At 41.2% G+C, this 24,469-nt stretch overlaps 1 protein-coding gene across 1 annotated transcript; it reads left to right on the forward strand.

The window, feature by feature from the left end:
• The first annotated feature begins 1,766 nt into the window (after positions 1-1,766).
• Positions 1,767-18,945, forward strand: larp7 (La ribonucleoprotein 7, transcriptional regulator). The gene is made up of 14 exons (XM_060934909.1): positions 1,767-1,876; positions 1,990-2,048; positions 2,168-2,392; positions 2,473-2,573; positions 2,664-2,747; positions 2,836-3,000; positions 3,846-3,951; positions 10,520-10,861; positions 11,176-11,332; positions 14,111-14,250; positions 16,121-16,230; positions 16,378-16,537; positions 18,485-18,576; positions 18,684-18,945. The coding sequence occupies exons 3-14, from the start codon at positions 2,176-2,178 to the stop codon at positions 18,759-18,761; spliced, it is 1,752 nt and encodes a 583-aa protein (XP_060790892.1). The 5' UTR covers positions 1,767-1,876; positions 1,990-2,048; positions 2,168-2,175; the 3' UTR covers positions 18,762-18,945.
• The last annotated feature ends 5,524 nt before the right edge of the window (positions 18,946-24,469 follow it).

The following is a 24,469-nucleotide window of genomic DNA, read 5'->3' on the forward strand; positions in this document are numbered from 1 at the left end:
AGGGTGGCCAGACGTCCGGCTTTAGGCCGGACCGTCCGTCTTTTCAATGTCTTGTCCGGCGTCCGGCGCAGCATCAAGCCAGACGCACATTTGTCCTCCTTTTAGAGACGATGAGCGGAATTATATAATATCGACTTGCCAGACTGGAAGAGCAGAGTTCTAGAATAACGTTTTGTAGGGAAACTGCAGATCTGTGCTGCACACTAGTAATCTACAATAAAGAGGCTCAATGTTTTTTGGCATGCAATGCGAACTCCGCACCGCGAGGCGTTGCGTTCTAGAACACGTTGCGCTCTATCCTTTGATGATCTTCCTGGCGCGTGCCTAGTGCCCTGCCCCCCTGGCCCTGGCTGGGACTTGGAAACACGAGTCTGTCCGGTAGACCAGCTGCTCACAACTTAACTTGTTAGGGTATGGATGACAGTGCAAATGCACATCTACTATAGCTACCTTAAGTTTAATTTCAATGGTTTGTTACTCCACAATGTTTTTAATAAATACAAATATGGTGTTCTAGCCAATTAAGAGCTAATACATGAATTATAATAAATACTATGAATGCATTAAAACGTTTTATAATGTTGCTGGTTATGTTGCCTATTTGTTCTTTGAGAATCTACAAATGTTGTGCTTTTTGGTACTCAGCACCTTAAAGTGCCATTCCACCATTGGATGTATTTTTTTGGCATAAAATACAATATATTTTATGACATGACTAGACAGAGAAATCTTTTAGCTTCAAAATGATATATCAAACATAATTTTTTGACAACGACAAGTATATTAATTTTGCGACCAAAGTCACCTACCCTTTTAATTTCCGCGCAGTAGTGAAACGTGATGTCATTGGCAGGTTCCCCTTCTTGTGTACCACGTCACGTGTGACGTGTCACAGATTATCAGCAATGGCGGATAGAAATCTGCGTACGCGATTGTCAGCTTCGGAAAAGAAGCAAAGGAAAATAGCAAGTGATGCCCAAAGGAGACGGTCGATGGTGAATATCGGCACAGCAATCGACAAGTGGAAATCGCGTTCTATCCGCCATTGCTGATAATCCGTGCCACATCACACGTGACGTGGTACACAAGAAGGGGAACCTGCCGATGACATCACATTTCACTACCGCGCGGAAATTAAAAGGGTAGGTGACTTTGGTCGCAAAATTAATATACTTGTCGTTGTCAAAAAATTATGTTTGATATATCATTTTGAAGCTAAAAGATTTCTCTGTCTAGTCATGTTGTCATAAAATATATTGTATTTTATGCCAAAGAATACATCCAATGGTGGAATGGCACTTTAACCCTACAAAATTGCGATGTTGATTTCACCAAACTTGAGTGACTTGCATAAAAATAATCCATTCTCAATCTTGCCACTGTGGTTTACATAAAAATTTGAGGGCTATGAATCAGATAGGATTTGCCATTATTCACCCTAAAATTGATTAGAATGCAGGAAATTGCATCTAAGAAATACAAAATTTTCTGGGGGAGGGCCCCCAGACCCCCCCGTCCAAATAATGTCCTCCTTTTTGGTGTTATGGAAATGGTCACCCTAACTGTATGTGTTCATTCATTCACATTTGGGGGGGGGGGGTTCTTGCTCAACCTTGAGCTCATGAATTTTTATGAATATGTCATGTTCTCAATAATAATAATAATAATAATAATAATAATAATAATAATAATTTTTAAAAAAAACTTTTTAGCTGCACGCGTGACCTCAGTTGTGTTTGTCGCGCGTCGTGCAACGTCATCAACATGCGCCGGGAGAATTCTCCCGACTAACTTTTCCCTCCCTATTCAAGCTGCTTGTTTAGGTGTTTAAAATCACAAATATAGTCGAGAAAATCCGTAATGTATAAATGTACAAGTAAGTAGCATTGAAGCTCATTCAAAATCAGACGATTTTATAATTCTCAACAAGAACCAAAACGTTACTGGAACGTTATTTGTCGCTGTTTACTCTGTAACTTTGGCCCCCAGCTCACTCCTTGCTGAAAACAGTGACTGTTGGGTTTTAACAGTTTCGCTTCGATAAACAGGTACAGTAAGCTGTCTGAAGAGTCCTGGTTTTGCTTTTTACACGCGGGCTGCTGATTTATCTGAGCTGGGGAATTAATGTTCAATAATAAATACCGTGTGTCTGTGTGTCCATCTCAAGTTGTGGATATGGTTGACGCTGGGATGTCGAATATTACGACTGGAGATGACTTGTCCTCCAAAGAGCCAGGTGAGAAGAAGCGAGACAGCGAGAAGAAGAAGAAGAGGTCTCGAGTCAAACAGCTGCTGGCAGATGTGAAGAAACAAATCGAGTTCTGGTTTGGTGATGTAAACCTCCACAAGGACAGATATCTGAAGAACGTCATCATGCAATCAAGAGATGGCTGTAAGTGTTCAGCCGAACCATTACTGGCACAAATTGTGTATTTACTGAGGAAAGTCACTAATATTGTTTTTCCTTTATAGATGTTGATATATCTGTCTTAACAACGTTTAACAGAATGAAAAAGTTGACCACGGATAGCAAGCTGATCGCTCGAGCGCTCAGAAATTCAGAAGTGGTCGAGGTAAAAATGGACATGTACTCCTCGAGTTGTTATTTATAACCTTTGTCCTGTGTTGGTTTGTATCAATATTTACTGTTTTTTGTTTGTTAGGTTAATCTTGAAGGAACACAGATAAGGAGGAAACAGCCACTCGGGGTCAGCCCAGGAGATGTAGATGACCGCACAGTATATGTTGTAAATATCCTTTCAAATAATCTCGTTTAATTTCTGAGATTTTTATGATTGAGGAGGAGTAATTATTTGAAATGCTCATGTTTTTTAGGAACTTCTACCAAAAGATGTTACCCACGCTTGGATAGAGCGCGTGTTTAATAAGTGTGGGAATGTGGTGTACGTCAGTATCCCCAGGTACAAGTCTACAGGCGACTCCAAGGGCTTTGCTTTTGTGGAGTTTAAGACTCAAGCACAAGTGCAGAAAGCTGTTGAGGTATCGGATCTTTTTCAGAACTACTTGTTTTACATCCAATATTTTAGGGCCCTTTCATGCATATTAGTCTGTTTAATCTGATTCCAAGTGAAATTAATACTTTTGGCTTGCTTTTTTTTTCCTGTTTGGTTAAACAAACCAAAAATATGTTAGATGAGGGGCCTGCAGGACTGGACTGAAAATGTATTTGTAAAACTCATTGGCTAGAAGTTCAGGAGCAGAAACATGCATACAGACCTTTTTCCAAATGCACATTGAAATCACAAAAGTTACCCAAGCACAGAGAACACTTAGCCAGCACTAAATGATTAGACAGATATGTAAATAGCTCATTTAAAGTTTTGTGTATTGCATCCAATAATAATTCTCTTTTTTTTTTTGTTCTTGGTTCCAAATATCCAGAACATATCACATTTCTGCAGAGCTACAGCTCTGAATGTTGGCTCAGGTTGCACCTCGCGTGGCAGTTTAACAGTTTGAATTTACTGTTAAACAGAAGAGGCTGCCTGCAACCCAGAACATTGTGTTTATTTGGAAACATACCCTTAATATTTTGACAGCCACAAATAGCATGATGCAATTATGCCATGCCTGAAATATTCAGATAATTCAGCTTTTATACTAATAGCTGTTTGCATTGATAGGTTAAGCGCAGAGGTGTTGTTCCATGAACACACCTGTAGTAGTTGAGTGGAGGATTGCACTAACGTAACTGCCATCTTTAAAACTACAAAATGCATTTGAGTATACACTACGGATTTGTGTGAGAGTAAAAACAAACATTTGGACCATGCTAGTTGTTGCTTAGGAGTTTTTGAATACAGTAGGAGTCTGCCATTTCTTAGATGCTGAACAACCCTCCAGAGGATGCCCCGAGGAAAGCAGGCATTTTTCCCAAGACCATGGCGAGAAAACAGATTCCTTTTCATATAGTCCAAGACAGCACAAAAGGTAATGTCGCTCATCTCATCTCATTATCTCTAGCCGCTTTATCCTTCTACAGGGTCGCAGGCAAGCTGGAGCCTATCCCAGCTGACTACGGGCAAAAGGCGGGGTACACCCTGGACAAGTCGCCAGGTCATCACAGGGCTGACACATAGACACAGACAACCATTCACACTCACATTCACACCTACGGTCAATTTAGAGTCACCAGTTAACCTAACATGCATGTCTTTGGACTGTGGGGGAAACCGGAGCACCCGGAGGAAACCCACGCGGACACGGGGAGAACATGCAAACTCCACACAGAAAGGCCCTCGCCGGCCACGGGGCTCGAACCCGGACCTTCTTGCTGTGAGGCGACAGCGCTAACCACTACACCACCGTGCCGCCCGTAATGTCGCTCATATACGTCATATTTCAAATTCTGTGTCAGTTCACACCCTAAGCCATATACTCACATGACCGTCCTTTTAGTATTCATGTGAACCCGAGAAAGATGGTTATTAGAATTTATATCCAGTCCATTACACAAGAGTTTTGCAGAAATCTGTACAAGAAAGTACTTCCTTAAACTTGATTGTGCAGAGTCCAGGTCTAAAACAGAGAGCAACATTTTATATATAAAATGAGAGGATATTACACGATTGCATGAAGTTTATCTTCGAGTGGTGAATGTATAGATCACGAGTGAGTGAGGCAAACAAGTGAAATATTGTCAACATGAGAAGATAAACTTCATATCATTGTGCCACTGTGTAATATTCTTAATATTATATGGACACATCCACAAAAAGATACGCAAGTTAATCAAAGGAATTTTAAATTTGAACCAGTTCGCCATTTTGACAAGGCACATCTAGTCAGTGGGAAAACACTGGGAGTGACGTCATCGGAGTGAAATATACAGTATGTCGCTCAGATCCGCAATGTATTTTGTATGAAAAATGCGAATTTTTCAACACGAGAAGATAAACTTCATATCTTCAAGCCAGAGTGTGATGTTCCTTTTTATTATATAGACATGGTCACAAACAAAAAGTACTGAAATTTATCAAAACAATTCATCGATTTCCTCACGAGTGACATATAGAGATTTATGTCACGGTTTTGGATCTCCATGTCCCGGATGTAGCTCGTATGAAAAATACAAGTGGCGTATTTCCTAGTAAAATGCTCATATCTATGTACTATATAAAATCAGCCATAACATTAAAACCATACTGTGAACAACTTTACAATGGCACCTGTCAAGAGGTAAGTTCTCGAAGTTGATGTGTTGGAAGCAGGAAACATGGGAAAGTGTCAGAATCTGAATGACTTTGACCAAAAGGGCTAAATTGTGATGGCTAGATGACTGGGTCTGAGTATCTCCAAAAGGCAGGTCTTGTGGAGTGTTCCCAGTACGCAGTGGTTCATCCAAAACAAAATGGTCCAAGGAAGGACAACCGGCAACAGGGTCATGGGTGCCCAAGGCTCGTTGATGCTTGTGGGGTGTGAACAGGGCTTTGAACCGGTTCAAGGAACGAAAACGAAAACCGGGAACTTTTTCTATTTCACATGGAACAGAAACGAAACCAGAAACTTTATTATTTTTTTATGTTCTGGAACAGAAACGCTTATTAAAAATAATGGTAACCGGTTAATACCGGTTTTTATTTCGTTCCTCAAAGTTTCCGTAGCCTACAGATAAAGTCATTCTTCTCCTGCGCAAGTTTCTATGACCCGCTGGGGTTCACTTCCTGTGTGACGTTCGCTGACTGAATGGAGAGAGCGGGAGGGTGGACTACTATCACGTCTCCACATCTTAAATAAGAGGTAAATATTGCAGTCTATCGTTATTCATATCAATATATTTGTCCACGTTAATGAGAGGCTTGCGAACATTAAATGACGTTAACCTCTGTTAGCCTATCAATGCATAGGGCCTGACTAGCCTTTGGTAACACACTAAACGAATTCTCTTTCATTTTTGGCACTTTTTCTGTTTGTGTAGATGGGAAGACATACTGAGAAGCCAAATTGCCAACATTTGAAATAATAATTGTTTTGAATTATTTCTTGTCTTATTTAATGAAGGTTGTAATAGAATTAGCCTACATTTGGCTTAAGCTGGATGAGACAGAGACATAATTTTATAGCCATTTGTTAAACAGCTGACAGGGAACGTAATTAACCGTTCCGGGAACGAAATTTTTTTGTTCTAACCAGTTCGGGAACGTCTATTTAATGGTGGAACCCAAAACCGGAAACGTTAAAATTCCGTTTCTGTTCGGAACGAACCAATAGGAAAAAAATTCTGGTTCAAAGCCCTGGGTGTGAAGGCACACGATCCCACGGAAGAGCTACTGTAGCACAAATTGCTGAAAGGGGAACTGAAGTCATTTTTAAACTTGCTTTATTTCTTAATTAACATGTTATTCAATTAAGTTTTCGTTTTATTAACCTTATATCATGACTCGTATTGGCATATTATATTACACTTATGGCCCTTTTCCACTACCCTTTTTCAGCTCACTTCAGCTCGCTTCAGCTCACTTCAGCCCGACACGGCTCACGTTTTGACTATCTAAGAACAGCACGACTCGGCTCGCTTCAGCCCTGCTCAGCCCCCAAAACTCGCACGGTTTTGGAGTGGGGCTGAAGCGAGCTTTAGTTGAGCTGAGTGAGGCTAGGGGCGTGAGGAGACACTCCCCTGTGCACTGATTGGTGAGGAGGAGTGTCCTCACACGCCCACACATGCCCTGCGAGCACGCTGGGATCTGTAAACACCGTAAACCCGGAAGAAGGAGAATTACGAATTACGAGAATTATGAAGCCTTATGCGCCTCGCCTCATCTATACGCTCTTGCCAGTATCTGTTGGCGTTGTCGGTGACAACAAGCCACAGAACCAAGACCAGCAACACTAACGACTCCATGTCCTCCATGTTTATTGTTTACTATCCGGGTCGTGAGACTACCGCTTAAAAGCTCGCTGATGTCACTGTTTGCGCCGCCTTACGACATCACGTGACGTCCACCCACTTTCGCTAACTCCACCCAATGTGTCCACCCACTTCCAGCCAGCACGGTTCAGCGCGGTTGTAGTCGATATGCAACGCCAACAGCCCCACTCAGCTCGACTCAGCACGGCACGGCTCAGCCCGACTCGGCCGCGTTGGTAGTGGAAAAGCGGCATAATTGGCCTTTTTGGTTTTTAGCTATTTTGAATGTAGTTCGTATGATCCACGGCAGGCGTTGCTTATCCATGTGATCTTCACGAGACTTGTGCGAGACTTCAAACGTGAAATGTCAGCGCCACCATTTTAAAAACTGTTTACACAGCGGCCAGATATCATTCCAATTTAGATTAATTTCGAGATTTGCCAGCTTCATCAGTGATGGAGATTATTCCATACGACTTCGAACCAACGTGGAGTAGAGAAGAGTTGGAAAGACGACAGGATAAGGACGAGTCCATCGCGCTGGTACGTACGTCATTACTGTCGCACAATTAAAACGTGCCAGATCAGGCGGCAGGTGGGTTTTCAAAATAATAAATACATGCATGTATTTTTGTGATAAATCCATATTATACTGAGCGCATTTCCCACATAATCCTCACTAAGGTTTCGGACAGCACTACAAAATGGCGTCCACACTACATAGTGCCCTATATACAGTGCCATGAGAAAGTTTGGGCACCCTTGACAAATCCCAGTATTTTTCATTCATATATAATTGGGTGTTTGATTCTACAACTTAGTCTTGACATATGAAATAAATAAAAGACACAGACATATTTCAGCATTGAAGAGAAGTTTATTGGGCTAACAGAAAAAGTGCAATATGCAGCAAAACAAAAATAGGCCCGTGCATAAATTTGGGCACCCTAACAGAAACATTCCATCAATATTTAGTGGAGCCTCCTTTTGCAAAAATTACAGCCTCTAGACGCTTTCTATAGCCACCAATGAGTGTATGGATCTTGGACGAAGGCATCTTGGCCCACTCCTCCTTGCAAAACATCTCTAATTCCTTGAGGTTTGAAGGTCTACGAGCATGGACAGCTTGCTTCAATTCATCCCACAGATTTTCAATGATATTCAAATCTGGGGACTGGGATGGCCATTCCAAGACATTGTACTTGTTCCTCTGCATGTATGCCCGAGTGGATTTTGAGCAATGTTTCGGGTCATTGTCTTGTTGAAACATCCATCCCCGGCGCAACTTCAACTTTGTTACAGACTCTAGCACATTATCCTCAAGAATCTGCTGGTATTGAGTGGAATCCATGCGACCGTCAACTTTAACAAGGTTCCCAGTACCAGTACTCGCCACACAGCCCCACAGCATGATGGAACCTCCACCAAATTTCACTGTGGGTAGCAGATGTTTCTCTTGGAATTCTGTGTTCTTTTTACGCCATGTGTATTGCCTCTTGTTGTGACCAAATAACTCGATTTTTGTTTCGTCAGTCCACAAGATCTTATTCCAAAAGGATACTGGCTTGTCCAAATGTGCTTTTGCATAGTTCAAGCGACTCAATTTGTGGCGACTGCGAAGAAAGGGCTTCTTCCTCATCACTCTCCCGTACAGTCTTTCCTCATGCAAATTGCGCTGTATTGTTGCCCTATGCACAGTGACCCCATCTGCAGCTAGATCCCTTTGCAAGTCTCTGGTGGTGGTCTGTGGGTTGTTTTTAACAATTCTCAGCATCCTTCGTCTTTGCCTCCCTGAAATTTTTCTTGGCCTACCACTTCTGGCCTTGACAAGGACTGTGCCTGTGGCTTTCCATTTTCTTACAATGTTCCTCACGGTAGACACTGACAGCTGAAATCTTTTGGAAAGTTTTTTGTAGCCTTCCCCTAGTCCATACTGCTCTATAATCTTCGTTTTGAGGTCATGAGAAAGTTGTTTTGAGGCCCCCATCTTGCAGCTCTTCAGAGGACAGTCAAAGAGAAAGAGAACTGGCATTTGGCCACCTTAAATAGCCTTTGTCATGATTGGATGCACCTGCCTATTAAGTTCAAGGCTTAATGAGCTCACTTAACCAACTTGATGTTTTCAATTACTCTGTGATGATTAGTTACAGGTTTTCAAAGCAACAAAATGTCAAGGGTTCCCATACTTTTGCACAGCCTATTTTTCACATTTGATTTAATTTCATACAAAGGAATACACCAATAATTAAAATCAGTGTCTGCAAAACAACCCAGCACTTGGCTCTGATGGGCAAAGGAAGGACATGCCACTAGGGTGTTTTTCTGTGGAGACAGAGTCAATTATTGTACAACCTCAGACGGGGTGCCCAAACTTTCTCATGGCACTGTAGTGAGTAGGGAGCGATTTCGGACACAGGGAAAACATCTGGCTTGATTACGTCAGCATTCGAAGGAGGGCACACGCGTCTTTTGACAGATGTTGGTCACTTTGATTTCCGCTGTACGTTTTACTTCCGTCCTACGAAGTCTCGCACAGGTCTCAGCGAATCTCGTTTTCGGCCATTGCTTTGACATATGGACTGATATATTACAGAGCGTATTTCAAACACTCATAACTTGCTGTAGCAGTGACAAAATAGCGGTCAGTAATGCATTCCTACTTTTTATAAAATGAGAAATAGAATTTTCATGATAAAAAAATTTGCCTTCAGTTCTCCTTTAGTGCTGGCTATGATGGGTGTCAGAACACACAGTGCAGTGCAGCCCTGTACACAGCAAGCTGCAAAGCCATAGACGAGTCAGAGTGCCCATGCTGACCCCAGTCCACCGCCAAAAGCATTTACAATGGGCACGTAAACATCAGAACTGGACCATGGAGCCATGGAAGAAGGTGGCCTGGTCTGATGAATCACATTTTCTTTTGCATCATGTGGATGGCCAGGTGTGTGCATCGTTTCCCAGGATGCATTATGGGAAGAAGGCAAGCCGACAGAGACTGAAGGGATCTGCTGCTAACATCTTGGTGCCAGATACCACAGCACACCTTCAGTGGTTCTTGTGGAGACCATGTCTCGACGGGTCGGAGCTGGTTTGATGGCACAAGGTGGACATATTTTTAGGCAGGTGGTCTTAATGTTATGGCTGATCTGTGTATATTCAGGAATAAGCATGTGTCGTGTACAAGTATTCCTATTTAAGTGGCCACTGAGTAGAAGTTCCTCTAGATGAAGCCAAAACACCAAATGTAGGTGGTTAAATGGTTTCTGCCTTTTGCTTTCTTATTTTTATTCCAATTATTCATACATGTTATTCGTGTGATTTCAGCTGTACCCTTGGCAACATGGTTTCAAATCTTAACATTTTTACTGGTCACTGGCAGTGTAAATAACTTGTGGTATCCACAATACAGGACATGGCACTGTGACCTGCAGAAGAAGTGTGCATATTATGTCTGGCTTAATAAAATGGCAGAAATAATAAATTCAGAAATCTCATCATTAAAAACAAGAAGTTATTAGCAATAAGAGAATTTATGAAAGGAGGTTGATGCGGGCTTTCATTTTGACAAGTGAAGCGCCAGGTAAATTATTTATTTATTTATTTTAAACTTTAAAGATCTGACTTAAAAACGGTACTTCATTTGTCCTTTAGATGAAGATGAATGGAGAGGAGATGATGATGAGGATGGAAAGAAAAAGAAGAAAAAGAAAAAGAGAGCACGCAGTGAGCAGAAAGATGATTTTGTTGAAGAAATGGTAACTGAGAAGGTGAGTGAAAAGGAGCACGCTGCTGAGACTGAAGCAGTTGGCAGGAAAAGAGCACAGTCTTCAGAGGGCACGGAGATGGAGAGTGGGACTGCCATCAAAAATTCACAGAAGAAGGCAGATAAGAAAAGACGCCGGTCACACAGTTTAGAACTGTCTGGAGGAGAAGGCCAAGTGGAGAAGCCCGCAAAAATGAGGAAAGTGGATGAGGAGGCGAGTGATGTGAAGGGTAAGAAGACTTTTGGAGCCCAAATGGTGATGGTGGGACGGGGGGGGGTCATGATCAGTTCATGTTGGCTGCTCGATTAATCTTGAGGTATTTAAAATAATGGATTCAGTATTGTTTGTTCTTGGTAATGGTTCTAACTTAATAAAAGCCAGTAGCACAGCTGGGAAAGGGTTTTATACCGAACATTGATAGCTGAAATTACAATTCCTTAAGCACTTTTAGTGATCTGATGCTTTTAATTGCTTCGCAGCTTGGTTCAGTTCTGTTGGCAGTAGATGTGTAAACGTGACCTGGAGTTGATTATTGTTCCCTAGAAATGTCATCTGAGACCAATAAAGAAAAGGAAATGGAGGATGGAAAAAAGGATGAGAAAGATGATTCCATATTAAAGACCAAGAGGAAGAGAAAGAAGAAATATAAGGAGAGACTGAAGATTGAGGAAGAGGTTATTCCTCTCCGAGTGCTCACAAAGTAAGCTTCTTCCGAAGCAACGATTGATTTTCATTGGAACCATGAAAGGACAGCACTTGGATTGAAAAATCTTAGCATCGTAATAACAATTGCATGAAATTAAATGAAAACTACACCCTGAAACACATGAAGAAAAGTATATGTACAATGGTGCTTGAAAGTTTGTGAACCCTTTAGAATTTTCTATACTTCTGCATGAATATGACCTAAAACAACATCAGATTTTCACACAAGTCCTAAAAGTAGATAAAGAGAACCCAGATAAACAAATGAGACAAAAATATTTTACTCGGTCATTTAATTATTGAGGAAAATAATCCAATATTACATATCTGTGAGTGGCAAAAGTATGTGAACCTCTAGGATTAGCAGTTAATTTGAAGGTGAAATTAGAGTCAGGTGTGAGTGGGCACCCTGTTTTATTTAAAGAACAGGGATCTATCAAAGTCTGATCTTCACAACACATGTTTGTGGAAGTGTATCATGGCACGAACAAAGGAGATTTCTCAGGACCTCAGAAAAAGCATTGTTGATGCTCATCAGGCTGGAAAAAGTTACAAAACCATCTCTAAAGAGTTTGGATTCCACCAATCCATAGTCAGACAGATTGTGTACAAATAGAGGAAATTCAAGACCATTGTTACCCTCCCCAGGAGTGGTCGACCAACAAAGATCACTCCAAGAGCAAGGCGTGTAATAGTCGGTGAGGTCACAAAGGATCCCAGGGTAACTTCTAAGCAACTGAAGGCCTCTCTCACATTGGCTAATGTTAATGTTCATGAGTCCACCATCAGGAGAACACTGAACAACCATGGTGTGCATGGCAGGGTTGCAAGGAGAAAGCCATGGCTCTCCAAAATGAACATTGCTGCTCGTCTGCAGTTTGCTAAAGATCACGTGGACAAGCCAGAAGGCTATTGGAAAAACATTTTGTGGGTGGATGAGACCAAAATAGAACTTTTTGGTTTAAATGAGAAGCATTCTGTTTGGAGAAAGGAAAACACTGCATTCCAGTATAAGAACCTTATCCCATCTGTGAAACATGGTGGTGGTAGTATCATGGTTTGGGCCTGTTTTGCTGCATCTGGGCCAGGACAGCTTGCCATCATTGATGGAACAATGAATTCTGAATTATACCAGCAAATTTTAAAGGAAAATGTCAGGACATCTGTCCATGAACTGAATCTCAAGAGAAGGTGGGTCATGCAGCAAGACAACGACCCTAAGCACGCAAGTCGTCCTACCAAAGAATGGCTAAAGAAGAATAAAGTTAATGTTTTGGAATGGCCAAGTCAAAGTCCTGACCTTCATCCAATTGAAGTGCTGTGGAAGGACCTGAAGCGAGCAGTTCATGTGAGGAAACCCACCAACATCCCAGAGTTGAAGCTGTTCTGTACGGAGGAATGGGCTAAAATTCCTCCAAGCCGGTGTGCAGGACTGATCAACAGTTACCGGAAGCGTTTAGTTGCAGTTATTGCTGCACAAGGGGGTCACACCAGATACTGAAAGCAAAGGTTCACATACTTTTGCCACTCACAGATATGTAATATTGGATTATTTTCCTCAATAAATAAATGACCAAGTATAATATTTTTGTCTCATTTGTTTAACTGGGTTCTCTTTATCTACTTTTAGGACTTGTGTGAAAATCTGATGATGTTTTAGGTCTTATTTATGCAGAAATAAAGAAAATTCTAAAGGGTTCGCAAACTTTCAAGCACCACTGTAGATGTGTTTAGTGAGTCTGGTGTTAGTTTGTTAGTTGATGTAGTTTTGTGGCTGTGTGCTGCACTGACATCACTGGGGGATGCTGGTAATACAGTTACAGTGGCATTTTAGTAAGAAGAAATTTTCACCAATTTGAAACATAAGCGATGATAAAAGAGCAAGAATATCTTTTCTCACTCACCACTTTCCTGTCATGTCTAATGTTGTATTAATAAGGTATCTAAGGTAGAATTAGTGAGACGGTAAACGTTATGCTGTAAGTTCAGGTATGCAATGCAGGTACATGACCGAGATGTGCCAAGTCACTCTGATTTTAGATAGAGATCATTCCCACTTGGGTGGCACGGTGGTGTAGTGGTTAGCACTGTCACCTCACAGCAAGAAGGTCTTGGGTTCGAGCCCAGTGGCCGGCGAGGGCCTTTCTGTGTGGAGTTTGCATGTTCTCCCCGTGTCCGCGTGGGTTTCCTCCGGGTGCTCCAGTTTCCCCCACAGTCCAAAGACATGCAGGTTAGACTAATTGGTGGCTCTAAATTGACCGTAGGTGTGAGTGTGAATGGTTGTCTGTGTCTATGTGTCAGCCCTGTGATGACCTGGCGACTTGTCCAGGGTGTACCCCGCCTTTCGCCCGTAGTCAGCTGGGATAGGCTCCAGCTTGCCCATGACCCTGTACAGGATAAGTGATTACAGATAATGGATGGATGGATAATTCCTACTGGAGCCACCATCAGCGCTTAGTCAGATGGCATTATGGGTAATGTCAGAAATTGCTCATTAAATTGAAAATGGACCAAATAAAAATGAAACAAGTTCCCTTAATAAGCAACTAAATAAACTAAACTATAAAAAGGTACACCTTTTGAAGACCATATGTTAATATATAAATATGGATGTCTTTCAGGGTGGATTTTTCCCTTAATTAACTCAAATATTACTTTTCGTGCTGTAATTTTGATAAAATGTATATAAGTTCAAGGTATTCAAACCTTTCCATAACTTCTTACTTTTTGGACATTTATTGAAATGAGAAGTTGTGCTTCTTGTTGCTTGAAGGAAAGAGTGGTTGGAGCTGAAGAAAGAGTATTTAGCGCTCCAGAAGCAGTGCATGGCCAGTCTGAAGAAGAATATTTCTGACATCCAAAAAACAACGGCATGTGACAATCAACAAACTATTGAGGATGGTGGAAAAGCCTGTGAGTAACCCATAGTCATCAAAAGTGTTTGCTGGAAATGTTTTCTGGTTCAGATTTAAAGCTAGACGGCCTTTCGATTTCATAAAACCGGTGAAATTTAGTTCCCTCTGAAATTTGGTCATTGTGAGGTGTTTATTTCTGTAATATCTTTTTTTTTTTTTTAAACCCAGGTCATTCTGTGGCTGGGAAGTTATTTAATTTGAGAGGATTCTCGAGCAAATAATGTGCATGAAATCGCTCACTTCGTGCAGTCAAGCAGACAGAGGAAGTCTGTGTGCGCAGGTTTACCTTTGACCGTGCACTGACTGTTACATCATTCTGTCGCTAAACGAACAGCTGATCACACCGATATAAATATCAGCTGACAGCTGATATTTATTAGTTTGGTCCTGCGTTTCCTTTACTTTGCAGCATAACATCTTCTCACTTTCCGTTACTGTAGTCGGTCTTTCACGTTTCATTTGCACACTCACGTCCTTCATTTTTCTCTCCTGTTTCAAATAGGGGTGGGCAAAATTATCGATACGGCGATATATCGCGATACTTTGTCTTCCGATTCAATATCAATACTCAAAATTTGAATATCGATATTTTTTCAAATAATAAATCATGTTTCAGACGGGTTGTAAATCCAGTACGACTTCCGCACCTCCGCTCCGCGAGGTGTCGCTGTGCCGCTACCTCACTGCAAGGCACTCTTCGTCTTCTCTTTTTTTCCCGGTGGTTGCAGTGAGGAAAAAAAAACAAGCAAGCATGGCTGTTAACGTAAACCTAGAGACGCCGCCGAACTTTAAGGCAGATGTTTGGAGGCACTTTGGATTCCAAAGGAAAGGAGAAAAAAAAAAAAACAGTGAGCTGGACAAAGAGTACTCACTTTGCAAAACCTGTTTCGCTCTAATTAGATATTCAGGTAGCACAACAAACTTGCGAACTTACTTAGCACGACACCACCCCGACATATTACTGTGAACTTAATTTTGTCATTTAAGGCCAAAGGCAAGAAGCTGCACTTTATTTTGCATTTTCAATTTTAGTGTGTGTGAGACACTGCATTTTATTTTGAGTATTTACTCAAAGTTCAGAAGAAACATGATTCACTGAGGTTTCAGTTCAGTTTCAGTGTGTGGACACTGACCCACACTGCACTTTGTTTCATAATCGTGCTCAGGGAGACTAAGATGCACACTGCACTTTTCAATGTGTTCCAGACAGTGTGTTGTTCCTGCAAATATGTTGTAACTTGCGCTTGCATAGTTTCAATAAAATGGCATGGATAATTAGAATTACATTGTTTTGACTCAGTTTGTCCCATGAATTATCACTATCATCTGATGTACATACAACTCGGATTTTAAGATGCATAATGCGTTTACATTTTTCAGTGAACTATGTAGAATATCGCAATATATCGCAGTATCGTATCGTGACTCAAGTATCATGATGCGTATCGTATCGTGACTCAAGTATCGTGATGCGTATCGTATCGTGAGGTCCTTGGCAATACCCACCCCTAGTTTCAAATTTGTATTCCACAAACGAGGAAAGCCCACCACATGATGCATGATGTAGTATCTTGAATTGGGTCATGGTGAAGCAGGAAAAAATAGCGGAGAATTTAGGGCCACATGGCCCTAAATTAATTAATTGTTCTATTAAAAAAATCTAATAAAACGGGACGTCTGTGATTCGAATTCGGGAGCTTTCAGTCCACTAAACAAAAATAATTGGGTGTCAGGGAAAATTCTTTTTATGACCTGAACTTGAAAAATCTGAAAGGCAGTCTACCTTTAATTGTAGCACCATAGTTCCCTTAGTTATGATGTTAATAAAAAAAATGAAAGTTGAGCATTATATTGGTGTTCTTACACAGGGGGTGATTGTAAACCTAAAAAAGAAACTCCTGATGGGCCGAAGTTTGAGAGTGGGGTCATCCTCAAAATCACCCACAACCAGCCTTTGCCTAACAAAAAAAGTGTGAAGGTACAGTATTGTGACAACTTACATAGTCGTAACACTGGTGACCTTTTTTTTTTTAATGTAATGTGTTTTTTTTCTTCATGGATTGGAATGACAGTGTTTGAGAGTGATTACAGGTAAAATATAAATTTCCCTTCTGTATGTTTGTAGGACATCCTGTCTGAGATATCCACAGTGCAGTACGTGGACATTGTGGAGGGAGATGCTGAGGGTTATATCCGCTTTAAGACTCCTGAGGATGCCAAAGCTGTCATCGCAGCTCGTCCTGAACTGCAGAAAAAGCACAACTGGAATCTGGATGTCCTGACTGGTGAGGAAACTAACAAGACAAGAAAAGGAATGCAAGTTTTAATCTTGTTAACCTGCATTCTTCACTCTGCTAACTTCATACCTTTCCTTTTAGTTTCACTGTAGTTACTGCAAAATATGCTTTGAGGTAAATAACTTAATAGGCCAGAACCTTAAAGTGGATATGCAGAACCTTTATTTTAAAATAAATTTCTGAGTGGATAGTATCTCCATCCTTGACTCTTGTATGCTGCGTAAATGGGAATAAAAAAAATATATTTTTGAGAGTTAAAATCAACCGCAAAGTTGGCATTCGAGCTGCCCCGCTGAGCTAGCAATGCCCGAGTCCATGACGTCACCGCGGTAACCGGTTTTAAGCTTTTACAGCTATAGACCAAAGTCATATCAATAAAACTTTTTGGTGAAAGTAAGAAATAGCGTTACCGACTTGCTCAACTAAGACTGATTTGATTTCACTGATTGTGGGTTGACTCTCATTAAAACAGGGTAGGTGTTATAACTTATGCAACATACATGTACATGCATGCATTTTCACTGATAAAATGTAAAAGGCTTATTTAACATCAGATGAACTGAGACAATCACATTCTGAAGCAAATTAAATAATCTTATACCGCTAACTTAAACACACAATACAAGTTACATGTATTAATCTAAATGCAGGTAAACAAGAAGTGTTGTTTTTGTTGTTTTGTATCCAAATGAGAGTCGGGGCTTACCCGTCTGTTTTCTCGCTTCTTGAAGGCCGATCTTGTGGCCAATTGTTTTGAAACAATCTGACTTTCAGTTGTTTGTTCAGTTCTCCGTTCATTCACTTCTTCCACGTAAGGGCGAGATAGCAGCGATATCCAGCAGAGAAATCAGACGGCTGCTCCATTTTCTCCATACTGAGTCCTCTGCCATTACTGCTTGGCTCAGGCAATTACTAAAACCCAGGACGGAGCGGGATGTCGCTGGTTTTAGTAACAATTGTGGGGAGGTCACCCGAGCGATATGTCCCGTCCCGGGTTTTACCAACAACCCTCAGCTCATACTCCAGGAGGACTAATGCAACTAAACTCACTTTAAAAAAATAAAATAACTGCTTTCCTTTTCTTGTTTTCTTTTTCTTTAATTGTTGGTACTGCACCCTCTTTCAGTACGGGCTTATAGCCAACGCTCCTCAACAGATCAGAGGTTTCGTACGAGTCTTCAGTAAAATGTGCAGAGCAGAGGAGAGAACACTTTATAGGCGCCCAATGTGCCCGTGAACTTCTCGCAAAACGCGTCCAAATCTTTGCAGTTTGAACATTCTTGGGCCATGAATGTAACGTAAATCCACCTTCTGTCGTGTTGCTGCACCCTCCAGCAACACATCTACGTGTCATGGCGATAAATTAGCTCAAAATGGAGGATTGGAGTTGCAGTCAGCTCTGTGTTTTAGTATCGCGGAAATGGTGATGAGACCGATAGCCTTCCTGCTGTGACGTTATGGATGTCAACGTCATTCACTCAGACCGCTACCTATATAAATCACTTTAATTGTAAAAATTACTGTATTAGATTTATTGTTAACGCTTAAAATTATTCCTGTGCCGTTCTTGAGGTCTCAAGGCATTTATAAACGAAAGTGGCTCTGCGTATCTGCTTTCAGGAATACGGTCATTCAAATGGTCATTAAACCGAATAAAGCCCACGATCCCACCTCTGAAAAAGTAGCTAAGTGGCTTGAATCAGGAGAAGCTAAAGAGGTTGAACACATCTATCCAAAACACGTTATTTTATTTTTTTAAATTTTATTTTATTTTTTATGAGCCAGTATGCTAGTATACTGTTGTAGGCTGAACTGGAAGATTCCACCAGTTAAGTTCTGGTGTATGGGAGCACTTTCAGGTTCATTCCCTCTGTTTGTGTAACTGGCTATTATTCATGTTTTTCACAAAATGAATTAATCAAATCATTTCTTCAGGTGATCATGAACAAAGGTACTGGCAGAAGATACTGGTTGATCGACAAGCTAAACTGAATCGACCCAGAGACAAAAAGCGAGGCACAGAAAAGGTAAGTAAAGTATTCAAATTTATACTTTTTTTTCTACCTTTTTTTCTGTATTCAGAGAAATCAGCCAAATTAATGAGATTCATTTTTGTCATATTTTCCTTTCCTAGCTTATTTCCAAGGCTGAGAAAATCATCATCGCTCGGACCAAAGAGGCAAATAAGCACATCCATTTTGATGATGATTAACCTTTGTAACCATTTATTTTTAAATTTGCATTGCCAGAGTAATGTTAACATAATTCTTTTTTTTTTCCCTTGTTTTTGCCCACATAATTGGTTTGTTTTAAATGACATGAATCTTTCATTTAAATAAATATTAAAATATTTGAATGTTTTTAAAGCTGATAATGGTAAAAGTGTCTAAGTCTGCCCACAGATGTTCTGTCTAACTGTTTTTAGTGGTAACTGACACTCATGTAAATATGTAGGTGCTTTTTTTTTTTTCTTCCAAGAAGGAATGTGTTTTAGATTACTGTGCATTTTAAATATAAAGCAGTAGGCCGTTCTTAAAATAAACTGTTTGCAATGTGTTTAAATTGTTTATTTTAATAACTCGAGTTGTGACTCCTTCCAAAATTCTTAACAACCTATATGAATATGAGCAGAGTTTATTTTTAATTAATAAAATAAACAAACTTAATGCTGGCAAAACGGAGGTTCTATTAGTAGGTACCAAAAGACAGGTTCAGAATTTCTCCAGTTTTACTATTGATGTTGATGGTGTGTCTATTCATCTTTCCCAAGTTATAAAAAACCTTGGAGTTCTCTATTTGACTCCACCGTTACGTTTGAACCCCATCTTAAACTAATTACTAAGAATGCTTTCTTTCACCTCCGCAATATTGCACGTCTCCGCCCTTTTCTTTTGCAAACTCATGCCAATATGTTGGTCAATGCATTTATTTTTTCTCGTCTTGATTATTGCAATTCTCTCTTTTATGGTCTCCCTGCCACATTGCTCAATCGCCTGCAGTGCATCCAAAACTCAGCAGCTAGAGTCCTCACACTCACCAAGCGCACTGCTCATATCACTCCTGTTTTACAGCAACTGCACTGGTTGCCAGTTATCTCTCGGATCAAATACAAAATCCTGCTTTTAACCTATAAAGCTCTTCATGGTTTTGCTCCTTCCTATCTCTGTGAGCTAATTCATTTGTACTGTCCCTCCCGCTCCCTCAGATCTTCTGTCTGTGGACTTCTGACTGTTCCACGTTTTAAACTGGCATCTATGGGTGGCAGATCATTTAGTGTTGCTGCTCGTAAACTTTGGAACTCGTTACCACAATCGCTTCGTGACTGTTCCACTCTCTCTTCCTTCAAAGCCAACTTGAAAACTTTTCTCTTTACCTCACACTATTCATTCATTCATCTCATTATCTCTAGCCGCTTTATCCTGTTCTACAGGGTTGCAGGCAAGCTGGAGCCTATCCCAGCTGACTATGGGCGAAAGGCGGGGTACACCCTGGACAAGTCGCCAGGTCATCACAGGGCTGACACAGAGACACAGACAACCATTCACACTCACATTCACACCTACGGTCAATTTAGAGTCACCAGTCAACCTAACCTGCATGTCTTTGGACTGTGGGGGAAACCGGAGCACCCGGAGGAAACCCACACGGACACGGGGAGAACATGCAAACTCCACAGAGAAAGGCCCTCGCCAGCCACGGGGCTCGAACCCAGGGCTCGAACCCAGGACCTTCTTGCTGTGAGGCGACAGCGCTAACCACTACACCACCGTGCCGCCCCCTCACACTATTCTTCCTAGTTTTTTTTTTGTTTGTTTGTTTTTTGGTGGTAATTCTTTTGTAAAGCGTCCTTGGGTTTGTGAAAGGCGCTATATAAATTGAACTTATTATTTTTAAAAAAGAGTAGCGCACATCAAGAAGGTAATATTTTAGGTCAAACATACAGGGACATCGTATCGGCTTATTTGGACAAACAATTTTACATAAAACTGCAAGCAGTTGCAAAACTTCATTTTGAGCTGTTTGTACTCTCAGCAAGTTTCACACTGAATTTGGGAAGTAATGGACAAGTGGTTTTGGGGGAAAAAATGTTTGTTAACTCATCATTTCACCATCACTGGTGAAGATTCAACAAGGTCTGTGGCCACTGAAAACTTTTTGTTTGTTTATATATTAAATATGGCAGCCACATAAATTTGAGTGAAATGATAGGATTTTCCATATGATAAGAAACTTTATTCATCCCTCAGTGGGAAAATTTACATGTTTCAGCAGCTCACAGATAGAGAAGAGTCAGGAATCAACAGTAACAAAACTAGAGTGCAATAAAAGTTGGGTTTTTTTGGTTTTTTTAAACAAGGAAAAAATTTATACATCTATGTATAAAAAGTAAAAAAAAAAAAATGCCATCCTTTGGATCTTTTAAGATATCACCAGACATAAATAATAACCACTTTTAAAAGGCCAACACATTAAGAGGTAATAGGAAAAAACCACCTTTCTGCACATCCTCAGGAAGTGGTCGGGAGTCCTGTTGGGCAACTTTGCTGCCAATTTTGATTGGCAGTGATGGACAATCGGTTTCGAAAATCAAAGCTCTATCTGATAACTTTTGTGAGGCTTGGTCGGAAGATCGTGCTAAATTTGGTGAAGACTGGAAAAATTTGTGGTCTGTGAATTGTTTTTTTTAAACCTTTCAGTAAATCCAGTATGGTGGTTAGGCAATCCAGTTATCAATTTTATTAGTTGAAAGTGTGTTGTTCACATCATACCAACGTCAGACTGGCCTGGTTTTACCTTTTCTATTGTTTTTAATCTGAAAAGGAAGCAAACTCATAAGAGAGGTGTAAGAGAGGTGTTCATTTTAACTTTAATATTCAGTGATACAGTACTAAGGGGCATACTGAAGATGGTGTACTAAAGAATAATAAACCAGCAGACATTGCATTTATTGGGATTTTTTTTTATGTTAACCTCTACTTGCTTTAGTTTAAAAAAAAATGTAACGTGTGAAAGTGCAGAAAAACATCAACTACAATTAAAACTAAATAACCTAGTAAAGTTAAAAGGTCAGTAAAGTTTCCTTCTCATATAAAAAAATCAAATGTAAAAACAGGCAATATTAAATAAATACGGCGGCACGGTGGTGTAGTGGTTAGCGCTGTCGCCTCACAGCAAGAAGGTCCTGGGTTCGAGCCCCGGGGCCGGCGAGGGCCTTTCTGTGTGGAGTTTGCATGTTCTCCCCGTGTCCGCGTGGGTTTCCTCCGGGTGCTCCGGTTTCCCCCACAGTCCAAAGACATGCAGGTTAGGTTAACTGGTGACTCTAAATTGACCGTAGGTGTGAATGGTTGTCTGTGTCTATGTGTCAGCCCTGTGATGACCTGGCGACTTGTCCAGGGTGTACCCCGCCTTTCGCCCGTAGTCAGCTGGGATAGGCTCCAGCTTGCCTGCGACCCTGTAGAAGGATAAAGCGGCTAGAGATAATGAGATGAGATGAGATTAAATAAATACCTCAATAATGAGGGGGCGGAACAGTGGTGTAGTGGTTAGCGCTGTCGCCTCACAGCAAGAAGGTCCGGGTTCGAGCCCCGTGGCCGGAGAGGGCCTTTCTGTGCGGAGTTTGCATGTTCTCCCCGTGTCCATGTGGGTTTCCTCTGGGTGCTCCGGTGTCCCCCACAGTCCAAAGACATGCAGGTTAGGTTAACTGGTGACTCTAAATTGACCGTAGGTGTGAATGTGAGTGTGAATGGTTGTCTGTGTCTATGTGTCAGCCCTGTGATGACCTGGTGACTTGTCCAGGGTGTACCCCGCCTTTCGCCCGTAGTCAGCTGGGATAGGCTCCAGCTTGCCTGTGACCCTGTAGAACAGGATAAAGCGGCTAGAGATAATGAGATGAGATGAGACCTCAATAATGACCTAAACCAGATAAGACTGTGTTTTTATATGATTGCCACTGATGATAGATAGATAGATAGATAGATAGATAGATAGATAGATAGATAGATAGACCAAGAGAGCGCTCTTAGGGGCCCTCTGGTGGTCATGCTTGAATGATTGATTATTGGCCTGTTGCACTAACACCGATAATCATGAAATGCTTCGAAAGACTGGTGATGAACTATATCAAAGCCTCCGTCCCTGCTGACTTGGACCAGTACCAGTTCGCCTACAAAACCAACAGGTGCACTGAGGACACCATCTCCCTCATGCTCCACACTGTACTGACTCACCTGAAGAACCCTGACACCTATGTGAGGATACTGTTTGTTGACTTCAGCTCGGCTTTCTGTCAATCTGAGCAAGCTGGTCAACAAGCTGCTGCCTCTGGGCCTGGACCACCACCTCTGTAGCTGGATTAAGGACTTCCTCTCCAACAGACCACAGCATGTGAGACTTGGAGACCTCATCTCATCCATCACCATCTTGAACACTAACACCCCCCCACCCCCCCACCCCCCAAGGCTGTGTTCTTAGTCCACTCCTTTACTCACTCTTCACACAGGACTGCTCTCCCATTCATAACTCAAACCAAATATACAAGTTTGCACATGACACAGCTGTGGTGGGGTTGATAACCAACAGTGATGAGGCAGCCTACAAAGAGGAAGTTCAGGCCGTCACATCTTGGTGTCAGAACAATGACTTGCTCCTCAACACCAACAAAACAAAGGACTTCAGAAAATGACCGGATAAAACATGCCAGCCTGGTGATCTCTGGAGAGGAGGTGGAACAGGTGGGAAGCTTCCAGTACCTCGGTGTTCGCCTCTCAGAGGACCTGACATGGGGAGTGAACACCAGAGAGGTGGTGAAGAAAGCCTAGCAGAGACTCTTCTTCCTGCGATCCCTGAGGAAAACTGGGCTCTCACAGAAGCTCCTCACCAACTTCTACCAGTGCACCATACAAAGTGTTCTGAGCTATGGATGCATAGTGTGGTTCTCCAGCTGCACCTCAGAGGAGAGGAAAGATCAGGACTGCATCTAAAATCATTGGTACCCCTCTCTAATCCCTTGAATAGATTTACTCTGCCAGGCTGAGAAACAGAGCCACAAAGATTAGGACTGACTGTACTCACCCCAGACAATGTCTTTTTGACACCTTTCCCTCTGGCAGGCTTAGGGTCATAAAGTCGCAAACAGCAAGACACCCTTCTTCTTCCCCAGGGCTGTAAAAGCTCTGCTGGAGGCCTGATCCGGACTTGGACTCACACTCTGCACCTAACTGTGTTTGGTTACATTGAATAATTACATACTGCAATTTATACTGCTGCTTATATGCCAATATACTGCTTTTTAAAAGGTTATGTATATTATTTATTTATTTTATTGATATGCTGCTGTGATCTGAGCTTTCAAACAGTGTTTCGTTGTTGTATAATAATGTGCAATGACAATAAAGAATCTATCTATCTATCTATCTATGGGGTCTTGTGCAGGCACTGAATTCATTAACATTACCCACCCTCATAGTGTTTTATTTTGATACAGGCACATGTCTGACAAATACAACGCTGAACTGTTATTGGACACTTTTTTTAAATTCTCACTGCTGTACTCAGATTCTGTCTGGACTATGTTTATTAGGCTAATAATGACATAAATGACTCCTGACCATAAACCAGAGATTGTTACACAAAATAAGACAGGATTTTAGACACTCTATGAATAATAATTAAATTCATAAATTTAAAAAAAACTAAATTTTAAAAAACCAAAGGTTCGAACAAATATGAAAAGCATGTGCGTATCGAGCTGTGGGGTGACTTTATGGAACAGACTGGAGACAGAAATAAAACAAAGTGCAAATATAAATCTGTTTAAAAAAAGGTACAAAAAATATTTTTAAACAAGTATATAGAAGAGGAAGTATGTTAACAGAGGATGATGAGGGATAAATAGAATAGGGTTGATTGTTATATTAGAAC

This window comes from Neoarius graeffei, chromosome 1 (assembly GCF_027579695.1).
Source record: "Neoarius graeffei isolate fNeoGra1 chromosome 1, fNeoGra1.pri, whole genome shotgun sequence".
Taxonomy (NCBI): Eukaryota; Metazoa; Chordata; class Actinopteri; order Siluriformes; family Ariidae; genus Neoarius; species Neoarius graeffei.